This window comes from Hypomesus nipponensis, chromosome 15 (genome assembly GCF_054491055.1).
Source record: "Hypomesus nipponensis isolate SF chromosome 15, ASM5449105v1, whole genome shotgun sequence".
NCBI lineage: Eukaryota > Metazoa > Chordata > Actinopteri > Osmeriformes > Osmeridae > Hypomesus > Hypomesus nipponensis.
Window position 1 is genome coordinate 10,886,149 of NC_140375.1, and position 15,318 is coordinate 10,901,466.

A 15,318-nucleotide genomic window follows, 5' to 3' on the forward strand; every position below is an offset into this window, starting at 1 on the left:
ACAGAAAGTAGGGTAGACCTTCTGTATTATTTCAGTGTTTTTTATTTACTCGGTTGAGACAACGACTAAGTAAAAACGGTTAATTGCCATTGCTATTTTAGATCAGAGTAGCCTATACATCAAACTATTATGATATAAATAAATCTACGGTATTGGAGGGTTGAGGGGCAGACAAATACAGGGCTCTCAAGTTTCATCATAAATTTGCCGAGATTATCACAAACTGGATGTCAACGTTTGAGACAGAAATCCTGGCGTCGGGGGCTGCTGCTGGTGCTTCTGATTGGCTTGTAGGTGGCATTAAACAAACTAGAGACCGCTCTCAACTCGGCAGAAAACGTATGCTCTACTCGATTTTTAACAGACGCAGAGGAACTTGTTGGAACACCAATACTATGTCATCTATGAACCAGCAAGCCTGTGAAGCCACTGAATAAGAAACTCCAGTCCATAGCTAATCAATAGAGGTCTAGGTGAAATAATTACCATTTGGTTTTCATAAATCAGATCCTTCCACATGCAGAGGTGCCTTGAGGTAAATTTGATTGGATGTATAAACCATACTTAATAAATACTACCAGAACTGATCCACGCCATGGACAGTCCACCAATCATGTTTCATTGTTTTTTTATTTAGACAACCCAAATAAAAGGCACATAAAACATTGCGCATGTTTACATAATTATTCTTGACAGACAGTACATTTAAAAAAAATGTAGGAATGTTTTACCTTTCTGCTAATCAGAAAGCCTAGCTTTTTATATACAAAATTACCATTGTTAATGTTCTAATACAAAAAGTTTTATAAAATGTTATCTTGTTTTTTTCCTTTCATGTGTCTATCATAACTAACATGTCCTCTGAACTAATGGTTTTGTACAAAGATATACATTCATCTGCCTTCACAATATCATGCCAATTCATCAAGAATAACGACAGGAAGATTTGCATCTTTCTCTTCCAACGTTCAAAGTTCAACCGTTGTAATCAAATCAGAAACATTTGGTTAAATTTAATGTATGGCGCATGGTGTACAACAATTTGGTTGACCGAGCTGTTTTGCTCGTTTAGGTTGGTGAAGGCTTCTTCACAAATAAAGTCCATCACACACAGCTAGAGTAGGAAGCATTGAAGTGTGGAATAGTCTTGCAAAAGCAGTTCAGGCACACTAGTTATTACGGCCACTGCAGAAGGACAAACGATACCACACGCATACATTAAACCTAATTTTTTTTAGTGTTTTATTTCAATATAAAAAGTCACTAGCCATCTAATGACAGTTTTGAACTCAACCTCATACTGAGCAAGCTCAATTGTCCACATGCAACATTTTAGAGACCAGTAGGAAGGAAATCCATTGCCAAAATCAAAATGCCATTCCAGATTTGAGCAATTTCCTTGATTCTGTGTTGTCATGCATGCAATACTATCAAAGGCCTCAAACACCTTGCTTCTACAATGTAGATTCAAGGAAAAAGTGACCCACCAGAGCACAAAAGTCCACTGTTTTCCGTGTATAACACATTATTGAGTGTCAAAATACAGCTCCAAAGATGTGCAATGCAGTGTACGTAACCCACTGTCGGCTACAAGTGCTTCAAAGACTTCCTCTGTGGTGAGATTTTATTACTTGATATAAGCTTGGGCAGAGTCAGTTGGCTGAGAAAGTAAGCGGTCTGTCCTTGGATAAATTACCTAAGACCTCCTCCTTCTTACCCTATGACAACACCTGGTTTTCTTCATTTTAATTCTCACTTAGTCCCTTTCACACAAAAAGAGCATTGAGACAGGACCTACCAGCTAGCTGTATAACCATGGGCACCAGGTGGCAGTTTTGGTACTACAGTAATGAGAACCTAGGATATAACCCCCAAAAGAAAAGAAAAGAACGTTATTCCCAATGTATTCCTAAACTTTCCATATAGGACGGCCATATCAACAATGATAAGGTAATTGCTTTCCTAACCTGTGACCTGTTTTATTGTTCTGACAGGCCAAGAAAAAAAATAGTGTCTAATATTTACAAAGACAGGGTGTACGTTCAAGAAAAATATATAGTGCGTTCATCATGATTCCATTCACTCCAAAAAGTCAAATACTGGGCTACTCTCAGTAAGGTTCCTGAGAGAAAAAAAAATTTGTTGTAGGAACCGAAAGCTGAAATATGTAGTGGGACACAAAGGTTCTAACGAAAACAAAACATTTTACCAACATGATAAAACATTATCACAATAAAATATTGTGAACTTTGGGAACTTTGCTTCTAGAGTCTTTACCAGGCCACTAGGTGGCCACATTGGACTCTAAACTGAAAGGCTTTAACAAACACTTACAATTTTTTGATCTTTGAAATACTGTCATTTTCAGGACTTAACCTGGGGATATGTTTTCTGTGCAAGACTTTTCCTGTGTTCTGGTACCTATCTGTCATGTCATACAACTACTGAAGACATAAAACACAAATCATTCTAACAAAAACATGAGCATACAGCATCTAGAAGTTTGGAGTGTCCATTTTACAGATACATGTTTTAAAATGGAGGACTAGGGAGTGTTAACAAAACATTAAAAGGCATTTACTTAAAATACTGCCAAGTGGCCAAAGGTTTTCCGTCAACAAAATCGTTTTTTAAAGTATCTTTCTATCTGGCAATGGATGTCTTTGTCCCTTTTTTGAAGTCCTTACAATGCAACTATTAAAACTCATACACAGGCTATAATAACAAAATAGTAAAAAAACAAAACAAAAAAAACATTAGCTCTATACAAGAGCATTTTAAACATTTTATACCAGCAACACATTACCGTTAAAAGATTTGTTTGACGCCAAAGGCATGTTCTGATGAAAAAAAAGCCGTCTGTTTTTCACATCAGCCATCCACTTGGTGAATCACTTAACAGCTGGATTTAAACTTTCAAGACCTCAAGATTCTACGACTGTCTGTTGGCGGATGAAGAGAAATAAATGCATTAGATATCATCTACAGGGGTTTGCCAGTCCCCCTCTCACATGCTGCTTTTTAACTAATGCTGATACTGCTGCAGTGACAGAGGGGTACAGCATCTGGCTAGCACCCTATCCTCCGCACTACCACAACATAATCTACAGTAAGAGGAGGGGCTACTAAGTTAAGAAAGAGTTATAAACTAAGAGGGTGGGGTAAAAGGTAGGAAGTGTATATGGGCAGGGTTGGGGGCATTAGGATAAGGGGTTTAACATTTCTACCAAGGTGGAGAGGAAGGCAGGACTTGGGAGAGAAAAGGCATGCTATCCATAGGCCTCATGGCAATATTGAGGGGCCCGGTAATATTCATGGACATGGGGGAGGTGATGGCTACTGGGTGGGCAATATTCATGGACGCTGACGCTGGGATGTTGACGGAGGCCAAGTTGACGGGGCCTGTAATGGTTACTGGATGCTGTAGGTTGACTGGAGAGTGGATGTTGACCGTGCTGGTGGTAATGTTCATCTGGGCGGCGATCGTGACCGGGTGGCTAGCATTGCCACGGTTCATTGCAGAGGTGATGGCAGCAGAGTTGGTGACAGGTGTCGCAGAATTGTGAATGTTGCTACCATCTGAGCAAAGACACAGAAACAAAGGAGAGAGAAATAAAGAGAGACATAGAGAAAGTGAGACATGAGAAATATGAGAAAGACATAGGAGAGATAGAGAGAGGCAGAGAGAGAGACGAGCTGAATGTCCTTTCTTTCCTGATAAATCAGGAAAGCCAACACACTCCACAGCTCCATAGGATTTGGGTTACGTGGGCTAGTCACTGCAAAAAGTACATACCAGACATGGGTCAAAAACTGTTTTCAAGTACTTGCTGTAAGCTTGATCTAGTGTTCCCAGTACAATGAAATCAATAGATGTCCCAAAAGTACAAGGTCTGAAGTAAATCTCATCTATGCATTTGACCCAGGTCACGTCAACACACACTGATGCACTCTTAAAACTGTGGTAGGATTCATATGAACCTACCTTGAGTGCGAGAGATGTCAATAAGGACTTGGAACGACTTATTTAAGACCTCTCCTACCGTCAACTCACCTGAGGGGGTAATTCAAAAAGCAGGATCAACGTGCTAGCCAGCTTACTTTCTTAATATTCTGTATAAATTCAACCAAAGACAGACAACCGTCTTAAACTAGAAACATTTCAAAATGTACACAACACTATCAACTCAGCATCAGCGTTATTTATGAGTTGTGGTGTGAGTGGTAGCATTATTAATGAAATGGTGTTTATTAAAAAAGTTGTCTGGTTAACTTATTGATCCTGCTTTATGAAATAACACCCTAATTCCTGCATCATCCTAAAGAACACACAACAAAAAGAAAAACATTCTCCAAATACTGCTAACTACCAAATAATAAACGGGCCACGTTTGCGGAATATAGCTCAGTGAAGTAAACAGTCAAATTTGGGTAGGGGGGGGGGGGTCAGGGTTGGGGGGGTTCTGCTGTCAGCTACAGTATTACCTTTTCGTAGCCCTGAGTGGTTCCACTGCCAGTCACTTAGCCCTATTCAGAGATACAGACAAATGGGGTTACAGATCGCAAGGCTGCAATTGCAGCGTTAGGACAGGGCATCATTTAGGCCTGTATGCCAGAGGGCAACAGCAACAGGACATAATGGAATAAGGGCTGGACTTCCACCTCAATAGGGTTCCATTCTTGCCAAAACAATAGACGGCCCATCCCAAAATTCACTAACATCTTAATAGCATATGAATCTAGGCTAATCTAAGCTACCGTTAATGAAAACATGTTTCCTTGACAATGACCACTGCACTGAACTCTGAAGACATTTAACTTGGTACTCGCCAGACCAATAAGAAAATATGTCATAAATCCCTGATTAAGTCATACATTAACAGAGCTATCCACACAGAGCTAAAAAACTAACTGCAGATTGCAGACACATCAACACTTGAATAAAATATAATTTTATCTTGGTATCGCATATCACTTTGGGGTAACTCATGTTGCAGTGCTAGTCTGCTATGTGCGTCAAGTACATTCAATTCGCAAAGCCCTTTACATTTAGATTGTTTTATAACATGTCTTGCTCCAGGCTATCTATTTCTGTCAGTAGAGATACTTATTGCACCCACACGTTTGTGAATGGTAAAATAAGAACATCTCCAGCTAAATATTGTTGCTACTCAAGTGCATTGTTGCTGAATTTGAATATAAATGGAATGGTGTGCTGCCTTCTACAATACAAATGAGTACGAGACCAGGACAGTTAAATGAAATAGTAAACTGACACCTTGGAAGGAAGCAGATGAATGAAATGACACGACACATTAACATGTAACATTCAAAAATGTGAACTTTGTGAAACCTAGTGACACATGGAGGACATGCCTTTTTACTGCCCAGTATTGTTTTGAGTGTAGGAAGCTTTGGGATTCAAATAGATCTTAGGTCCAAGTTCATTAAAGGTGAGCATATGATAAAGGAAGCATGTTGGAAGTCTCCTTTTCCAAGGGAACTTTCCTAACCAATGTCAAGCCCCTACCAGACTGTGAGACTCCCCACAGCCACTGTGTCTGAAGATGATTAGTCTAAACACCTGTCCCTTGGAATATGTGCACACAAAACTATTCACATTTCCATTAGTAAAACCACCTTTGAAAATAATGAAACAATAGGAATAAAGGTTTTAACCTTTGATGTAATTTTATTAGTGAATCACATCAGTTAGTGAGCATGTTGTGTGCCAGTGTGTGGCCCCTGGGTCAGGAGTGGCTCATGGCTAGTGATGCCAATGGAGAGAAGAAAGGGGGAGCATACCTTTGTTACAGGGGTTGTTGAAGCTAGCCTGCCCGTGTGTCTTTAGGTGACTGGTGATGTAGGCGGCGCTGAGCATCTTGCCACAGATGTTGCAGGTGACCTTGCCCTCATGCCGGATCATATGGGAGCGCAGACGATCTTTGGTGGCGAAAGCCGAGGTGCAGGCCTGGAACAGTGCATATTCCGTCGTTATTTTTTTCTTTCAAATTTAGCAAAAATTCATATTCGTAGTAGTGCTCAATTTTCACAAAAGACACTTGTGACACTTCTTGTTCAAAGAGGGTAGTGTTTGAAATATGTTGCATCGTAATACTGTAGTCATAAAGAGAGGTGGGAGGGACAGAGGTTCAGAGTGAGATAGTCAGAGTGAACGGTTCTAATCAAAGTTAGTGTGAGGATTGTGCGCAAGGAGCATAACCTCTTACCGTTACTTGGCATTTGAAGGGTCTTTCTGAAGAATGAACATGCTTCACGTGACAGCTTAGGTGGTCAGGCCTACAGTGTTAGAAGGATGAGAAGACCATGGGAACTAGGTTCACAACCTAAGTTACTGGAAACGAGGTTGCATTCACTATCCTTTCAAAAGGAGCTTAGGTTACCACACTACATAGGATACATTACATTAATTACAAATGGGTAAAAAGTATGATGTAGGATTGTTTAAAAAAAAAAAAATACAATTGCTTTTCTTAATAAATCATGCTTGGTTATACATCATTTCAAATTTGTTGAATTTGTTAACAACCATGCGTTTGAGGGCTGGCCTTTATTTTAAACAATAATTGCGTAGTGCTTTAAGGAATAAACTATTCTTTACTACACAAGGAGTGCAACTAGGTTTCCATTTATCTCACTAAAACAGTACCTTTCTCTGGCCCAAAAATTATGGACATCAAAACTTTTTAAAAAGTGTTAATTTTGGTCCATGGAGCCCACATTTGCTGATGCAAAATCAGTCATAACAGAGCAAAAGGTACTGAAATACTCAATTTTCAGCCGGTTGATTATTATCATCATCTCTTACCAATAACAATTTGAAAAAACGATCAATAAAACTAAACCCTACCTTAATTCAAACTTAAATATTTTGACAAACTTCATATCATAGGCCTAAGTAACAAAATAAAATACTGCAGATGTAGGCCTATGTTTACCTGAATTCAAGTATTGCACAAATGTTTGTCAATTCTTTAAAAAAACAACAACAAAAAAACATGGAAAGGCAGAAGCCCAATAAAACTATCGCAGACTCAATTTTGCAACATGACATTCACAGTTGCTATAGGCTACATAAATCTTGTCAAAGATGCATGCACCTCTCTTGGAACAACAGCTGTGAATTTTACCCTCGTCTTCACTAAGCAGCACTGAGCCCAACTGGGGCAAACCAAGCCAGACATTTTTCCATCCAACAAAGAGGAAGGAGAGTGTGGCGCAAAAATGTCTCTAAGGAGACGGTTTCACACTGGCAGGCTTTTCACAATGGCGTGCAGGCATCCGATCCCATCTTCTCAGGAGTGCAGTGGAGCTGAAAAGCTCACATTCCCCCCCCCCCCTTCTACTCGAGGATCCTTTCGTTTAAGCATGCTACTGAAGGCCTCCTTAGTAAAATGGAAGTAAGGAGATTCACTTCAACCTCAAGTCACTGTAGTCCTAATGATATCACCAAAACCTAATGACATCACCTTTTGGATGTTAAATTACCACTCTGTCTACTTCAACGCAATCGTGTCTTGGGGTGTAAAATGAGGCAGGAGAGAAAAAAAAAAATTCTACTGAGCATCTTAGCAAAAAGGGGAGGGCTAAAAATTTATGGAATAAATCAAGACCAGTCAGTCAAAACACTACCATTGCGAGCAGGAGTGACACTGGAGGCCCATCTCTTCTGGTGCAGTCTGGCCCCTGCAGCAGTCTCTCTGTCCCGTGCCGTTCTCCCTGAGAGGGGGGGGACACGAGGGTCTACTATGACGTACGCAAAGCTCCAGTTAAAATATACAAGGGGCACACTGCTTGCATGTCATGAGCCGGTACTGAAACTGCATAGCTAGCATCTGTGGCCATGGTTTGAACTACTCATATGGAGAAGGCCGTACATAGGCTTCTGTATGCCTGAGGAGATCATAATGGGGACATCTTACAATATCTCCTAATTATCACTTATTTTATAAAAATGGATTGCTACCTGTTATACATCTGCTTGGATCATGGAGATCATGTTTGGATATTATGAGCAGGGATGTAAAATATGTACGCTACACTGACTAGGCCATTACCTACTAGAATTGTCTCTTAGACTTGTGATTATGTAAGATATCACATGAAACAGGAAATTCTACTTCCCTTTTGCAATTTGAAGTTGGAGGCAATAAGGAGCCTACATCAATCCTTAATAGTTGAGAATTAACAATTGGCATACAACTGAATTTATGTTTATTCTCTCAATTGAATCAACCATTTTTACATTGGAAATGGCCACTTTTATCACATCTTATTCGAACTAAATATTCCTATTTAATCCACTCAGAATTCAATCTTGTTATTCCATGATAAAAAGCCATCTTCTTAGTTGGCTGGAAAAGTCCCCAAATTCTCTCAATTCTACTCATTCACCAAACTATGCCAATACCACATAATCACTTCCTGCATTATAAATCATCTACATTTCCTCTCTAGTAATAGAAAATGTATTCAAAGAGGACAATGGAATTGCTTCATAATATTGAAGGAATGCAGCTTTGCCATACGATACTTTTCTGGAATGATCCTCACTATAATAGTAGGCATCTCTGCATTTAGAAAATGTTTCAGATTCACATTGAATCTGTATGGTCAACTTAGTGAAATGATAATTGTATCAAGCCATTCATTGGCTGTTAAATAGAGTGAGTAGGCCAGGTGTCCTCAATGGTCACCCTAGTATTTAGCGTGTTTACTAATGAGCAGTGCTTGACAACGAAAACTTGGAATCTAAACCATCTAAAATGAACAAATTGGCTCTTTGAACCTTTGTTCTTAGCCTGATGGGTTGGCTTTAGGGTGGATACTTACTTTGCATTAAATAGTGGGCATATTGATCTCCGCATACTTTTTTGCATCCAAAACTTTGAAGCACATTGAAATGAAAGCAGTGACTAAGCACCACTCTATACCAAGATGGTGGTGTCAATCAATTTTAACTCACCTTACTCAAAAAGGACACAGCACTTTAAAATAATGCAAGTAGAGTACTTAAAAATTCCTTACATTTGATTAGCTTCATTAGCTACAACAGAAACTAAAAATTGGACTTGGAGCGTTGCAGAAATATTCAAGCATATAAGAAATCCGGTATTCAGATAAGAAAATAGGACCACATACCTCGAGAAGCCCTTCCCGCAGACAGAACAGATGTAAGGCTTGTGGACTCCCCCGTCATGTGAACGTACGTGGTACGTCATGCGGTCCTTCCTCTTGAACCTCTGCTGGCAGATAGGACACTCAAACGGCTTCTCATCCGAGTGGGAGAGCTTGTGGCGGTTCAGGTGGTAGACATCCCGGAAGGCCTTGCCGCACATATCGCAGCCGTGGTTCTTCTTCACTGGCTTGGCGGGCTTCTTGGGGAGACTCTGCTGCTGCGGCATGGGTGACATGATGCTGGTGGCCGTGGAGGCGGAGGTGGTGGCCGTGGTGAGGATGCCAGCTATGGTGGAAATGTAGGAAGGGTTTCCGCTGTTCTCACGATGTGGCACAGTGGAGATGAGTGGCACCATGGTGGGTGCCGTCTGCACCTTCTTGGGTCGCGACACCATCTTGATGCCCGTGTGACAGGACTCGTGCCGCCGCAGGTGGTAGCTGTCCCGAAAGGCCTTGTTGCAGTAGCCGCAGATGAAGGGCGTCTTGGATTTGGGTTCCTTCTTCACCACGGTGATGCCTCCGCCGCCACCTCCGCCCGCACCACTTGCCACATTATCCTTGAGGAGTTCCGCGGCGCTGACGGGCGGCTTGTGGTCCAAGGGGATTGGCAGCACAGGCTTCTGATCTGGCGGTTCGGCGCCGGAGTTGAGGAGCGGCAGAAGGCTGTTCTGGGCAACCTGGTGCTGGTGATGCAGGGCCTCATTGGCTTGCTGGAGGGAGGACACACAGCCATGCAGAAGCACATCAGTACACACACACCCCTCAAGGCTACTTCAGCAGCATGTAGCAAAGAGACGGAAGAAGGGGGGGGCAGGAGAAGAAAAAAAAAAAAAAAAAAAGAAACGTTTCTGCTCTATAGTTACCAGGACACCTGAAAGATCTGAGATAATCTTGGAATAGTAATTTTGTGGTGGACATGACAGTAGCAGACATTACCTAGCAAATGTAACCACGATTTTTTACGAAAAAATAGGGCCTATTTAGGTAGCCTGCTTTTATGTACAGATCTAATAGAATTACTTAGTGCCATAATTACGCGAGGCTAGAGATCCCTGAAGCATGACAACCCCCGATGGAATATGATTGAATAATTTAACAGAATAATATTGGAACCAAATTATTGAGACCATTATTTTATGAAGGCTAAAATGTGCTTAGTGTAATAGAGGAAACTACAGCTACCACACAACATCTAGCCTTTGAAATCCAAGGTCTGTGCGGTTAAAACTTCTATGTCCTAGGACAGAAGGTGGCTAGGTTGTCACCGACACGGCTTTAAATATCATCAGAATTAGAAAGTGACTCAATCCTGGGACATCCCTGACAACAGCACCATGTCTGATTTACAGGGGGGTTGGGATGCAGCTGTTCCAACACGGTGCCGGATGACTAAAAAGACACAGGAGACATCATATTGAAAACTGAATATTAAGTCTCTGCCAACTTTAATTCTAACCAACAGTGATTGCAACATATAACATGATCCCTATCTTCCATTCTCAGCTAGTTAACCTGCTTTGTAGGTGTTGGACCGTAAAGTTAGTCTCTTCCAGAAAATGTTTTCCCCACATTCAGATATCCACACGTGACAATGAGTTGTGAGGCATAATCTAGATGACGACAGTGAGCTAATCAAACATAGACGTGTACGCACATCCACCCACACGCGCACACACAGTTTCCTGCCACTCAAGAATCTAAATCTGTTGCATGTAAGGTGATCTCCCATGGTGATGGATCTGATTTTTCATGTGACCTGTCCTCCACAGGCACAGTGTGTTCGAGCTGAGTTGAGACAAGCACAATCTGTACACTAACTCTACCTTTCCACTCATTATCTATACACACACTGTTGTGGTAGTTGTAGCCTTTTGAGATGAGAAACAGTGACAACTTGGGGGAATATTATTGCAAGGTAGCACCAAAAGTGTATGCAAGCGGTCTACAAAGTTGGTTGTCCAATTTTTGAGACAGGTATACATATAACAATTCTATGAGCAAATTTGTCTACGGTATATCAACGAAAACATATACACCTTTTTGTAACAAAGTAGACATTTTCATCAAATTTAAGAACAACTGAAGATAGAGAAAACAAGCAATAACAATTTCCCATCGCCTCAAGCATTTTCTGATCATCACACCTAAACATGTGGTTTACCTATTGGATATAAATAGCGGTCGCTTTCACTGCAGTTTCACACTACTTTCATGTGTTTTTTGTAAATGTAACATATAGGCCTAGACCACTAATCATCCACAACCACACAAGCTAGCTTATACTTCTGTCCCCTCCCCCAGTAGTTATTAGTAAATAGCTAGAGGACAGGTTCGCTCACCAGTATGAAAGTTTTATTTTATGGCTGACGGGTAACAGCACTGTTGCATGCAAACTGTGCAGGAAAACTTGAACAAAAATAAACTATCAGCTTCCACCCTTTGGAGTGTGCTTCATGTGTTTTTAGCTAAGACAAGCAGCTCTATGGCTCGCTTTGTCAGACCACAAAAATTGCATGTGTACAAGGGGTCGCTATTGCAAATTCACTTGTTCATTGTTGAGGCAACATTCAAATGATGGCTTGTGTGTCTTGATAAATAAAGTGGATTAATTCAAAGTAATGCGTTTAAATCCTAAAGTGGTTCTTAAATAGAAAATCTTCATAAAAAAACCTCATTAAAATGTATCAACAATCAGAGGTCGAATGAAAAGTAACATCTTATCATAATTAATCTTTCAGCTATTTCACCCAGCCCTACAATAAATATATTTATGGCAAAAAGTTATAGGATAGGATCGTTGACCTTAAAACACAAAATGGTGCAGTCTTTAAGCCAATGCCTTGGCTAGATAACATGCCTGTAATCTTAGGTAGGAACTAACAAACAGCAATGATACATTTACACACATACACTTTATTAAAGTGTCAGCCTCAGTAATAAAGTGGTGTAGACGTCATCTTAAGTCTGCAGCTGCCAGCATTGTCCAATTGGTCACAGCACCCCACAAAAGATAGGTTGATGGGAGGGGGCAGGGGGTTTATGAATAGCTTTGGTCTGTGACTGAAGAGAGATTCACATTGTAACCGGCAGCCCTACAACGGGACAACTGAGAATCCAAAGACAGAGACAATCTTGTTCTTTGTAATGACCATAATGCAAGGCTAAACACCTGACCGCTTGGCTTTTCAGGTTCAGCCAAGCATCCTGACCTGGTCAGTCGGGCAGGGGATGTGGTCTGGGGAGTCAAAAATGTTTCCTTTTGTGGAGGACACAAATACAAGCAGTGATGCACGTATGGCCCTCAGGGGGGCCTGTGTCACAGCAGATCTTCTGGATTCAGATACTCTACTTGTCTGATAACCGAGTGCATGCTTACAGTAAACAACCACACTGTCTATTCGCATTTCAAGATTAGGAATGATCATTAAAGCTGTGAGACACAGTGCTTCCCCCTTATTTAAGTAATTTGTAACTGTACTTGGATTTACTGATGAAAACATTTCCTGTAGGCTACATAGGCCTATGTTGGTGCGAACACAGACAGGCTGGGCCCTGCGTGCGTGTTTGAGATGACCAATCACAGACACTGTAGAGCAGGGAGAGCAGCCCGCTGTGCCTTCACGCTGCTCTGATGATTTTGATACAAATACACTCTGAAGGCTGAGGTCATTCCAAGATAAATAGTGCTGAAACTGAGTGGGGGGCGTGGAAAATAACCAGAAACAGCACACAATAAGAGCAGCCTGTTCTGTTTTCATTCATCCCGATACGGGCGAGGGTTTACAATGATGGGGGAGAATCTCATTCAATAGAATGTTAATCTGTTTGCATATCAGTGCGTCTCGAAGCCAGGGGCTGAGGCTTGAAATCCAATTGTTTTCAACAGGCCCACTTCTGGCCCCTCTAGCTAGGCCTTCATTCTAACCAATGACTGTAGGCCTAGTTTTGGACTATGAGTAAATACCACTCTTCTATGTGAGGATATGATACCAGCTACAGTGTGGTGCTGGCTAACACCACGCATGCAGACAAATGGCACCCTTATTACATCCCCTCAATTACTGTCACAAATGTACTTCTCAAGCAAACCTACTGGAATACACAACAACAAAAAACTGTACAAAACTGTTATTTATCTGCACTTTAAGTGTGAGAGACTCAATAATCCATTCCTCTTGAAGGGGAAAATGTAGGCATTTATGAATCAATCTGATCGAATCCAGGAGGATTAGGACGCGCCTGTTAAGAGCATGACATAGCTTGACAACCCCCCACCTCTTTTCAACTACATCCAGCAATACAACGCCCAGAGAACAATAAGTGACGCAGGCTAGACTGGAGTGCAGTCTCATTAGATGGCTCATCACATGCAGTGAATGAAAAAAAAAAAGACCCAAATAACAAACATGGTTTCCAATTTCCTCCACTTCATTGCACCAGCTTCAGGTATTTCTGCCTTGTTAGCCAGAAAATAAAACCATCACCATGGATCCTCGGCCCCTGCTAATTAACTGAAAACAGCTGCACCACTCCAGTGAGAATGGAAAGGAGATACAGCTTTGTGCCAGCAATGCAATTAAATGGAAAGCTACAGAAATAAAGAAGTTACAACTTGCACTGAGGTCCTCAAGTGTAAATTTGACCCCAAAAAGTGCGTTAAGTTACTACCATTTAAATAGGAGTAACAGTGCAAAAACAATTTCAGTACAAAAATAGCAACGGGCCATAGCTCTGACTTGGTGCAATTAAAGTTGTGAACTGTGCCATCATGTGCGACGATCAGACGCGTCTCTGCCTTCCCTGTACTAACTGTTCTTGTGTCTGTCAGACCGTATGCTTTTACCCCATGTGGAATTTGTATACGTACAACGTATACAAAAACAATTTAAGGTATTTACTATGCCTGCAGTGGAGTTATTTTATTTATTTATCCACAGACAATCTAATTCAGGTTCTTTATCTGTATGAATGTTAATTAAGATGCAATATATCTATATCTGATTGTATTGAATTAATTTCAAGATGGAGAATATTGTTTGACAACACATTCGCTAATCTTTGTATGACGACGAGCTAACCGCTAAAACTGGTTCTGAAAAGGTGTCCATACAAAGATTAACCACCAAAAATCTCAGACATACACGGAGCACCGAGGTTGCAATGGTTAGCTAGCTTGCCGCCGCCGGAGCATAATGCATACTTCGAATTCTTTCTCCAACCCGCGCTTACATATTGAGGAAAAGGCAGAGTGTAAATGGGAAAAAGGGGGGAAAGTTTGTAATCGGAAATGGGGATTATCTCCTTCCCTCCTCGTGCCCAGTAATTTAGCTAATTATTAGCTAATATCAACTGCTTAAACTAATTCCACTGATATCGCACTTCAAAATGTATTCACTTTATAACCCCACCAGTCACGGCTTGCTGCAAGAGGTGATCTTGCTACGTTATTTTGAAGAGGCAAGCTAGCCGCTAGTTTGAGCTAGCTATAGCTAGTTTCCAAGCTAGCTAGCCTAGTTAGCTTGCTAGCTAATTAACTAGCGCGGGCATTAACACTTGCGTGCTCATTCCTAGATTAACGTTACGCGTGATTCACTTAAATCAATAAACATTTATAATGGTGGTCTGAAACAAGAATAGTCCAAATAAAAATATCAAGAAGACGGACGATCGAATTCCCTCTCCTCGTCTTCCATAAACCTCACACAGCTGGAAGTCTGGGATCTAGCTCGCTAGATGGCTTGGCTAGCAGCTTCCATGCTAGTCATTTTGCAAGCTACCTAGGGCTAGCTAGCTAACGACCATTGTTTTGCTTGGGTAGCTCTCCATGATTCCTACGCATCCAATCTATAATAAGCAAGTCCCCGTGGTGAAATAAGAAGGGAATTTGAATGTTTTCTCTAATTTCCCAATATTCCAACTCTTACCTGGAATAAAAATGTACTCCAACTCGGTTCCATCGCAACACTTAAATTCTCCAGGAAACCTACAAGGAATAGGAATCTACAACAAAGCAGCTAGCTAACATGGCAGCTGCTCCAACTTCCTGTAAGCCTCCGCTCCGGGCTAAACCATTTTCAATGTGGACTTTTTGTGGGATGTGAGGGATTTCAATTTTTTGGG

At 41.1% G+C, this 15,318-nt stretch overlaps 1 protein-coding gene across 7 annotated transcripts; it reads right to left on the reverse strand.

Annotated features, from left to right (window-relative positions):
* Positions 1-611: 611 nt before the first annotated feature.
* Positions 612-15,255, reverse strand: LOC146257477 (vascular endothelial zinc finger 1-like). 7 transcript variants are annotated; one of them, XM_084674415.1, is made up of 8 exons: positions 15,123-15,255; positions 9,163-9,908; positions 7,654-7,740; positions 6,231-6,300; positions 5,806-5,971; positions 4,486-4,527; positions 3,986-4,054; positions 612-3,579 (listed from the first exon to the last, which is right to left on the reverse strand). In XM_084674415.1, the coding sequence occupies exons 1-8, from the start codon at positions 15,153-15,155 to the stop codon at positions 3,224-3,226; spliced, it is 1,569 nt and encodes a 522-aa protein (XP_084530541.1). In that variant the 5' UTR covers positions 15,156-15,255; the 3' UTR covers positions 612-3,223. The 7 variants fall into 7 exon arrangements, with proteins under 7 accessions (XP_084530541.1, XP_084530543.1, XP_084530542.1 ...); XM_084674418.1 differs by having other exon boundaries at positions 3,375-3,779; XM_084674417.1 differs by lacking the exon at positions 7,654-7,740.
* Between the last annotated feature and the right edge of the window lie 63 nt (positions 15,256-15,318).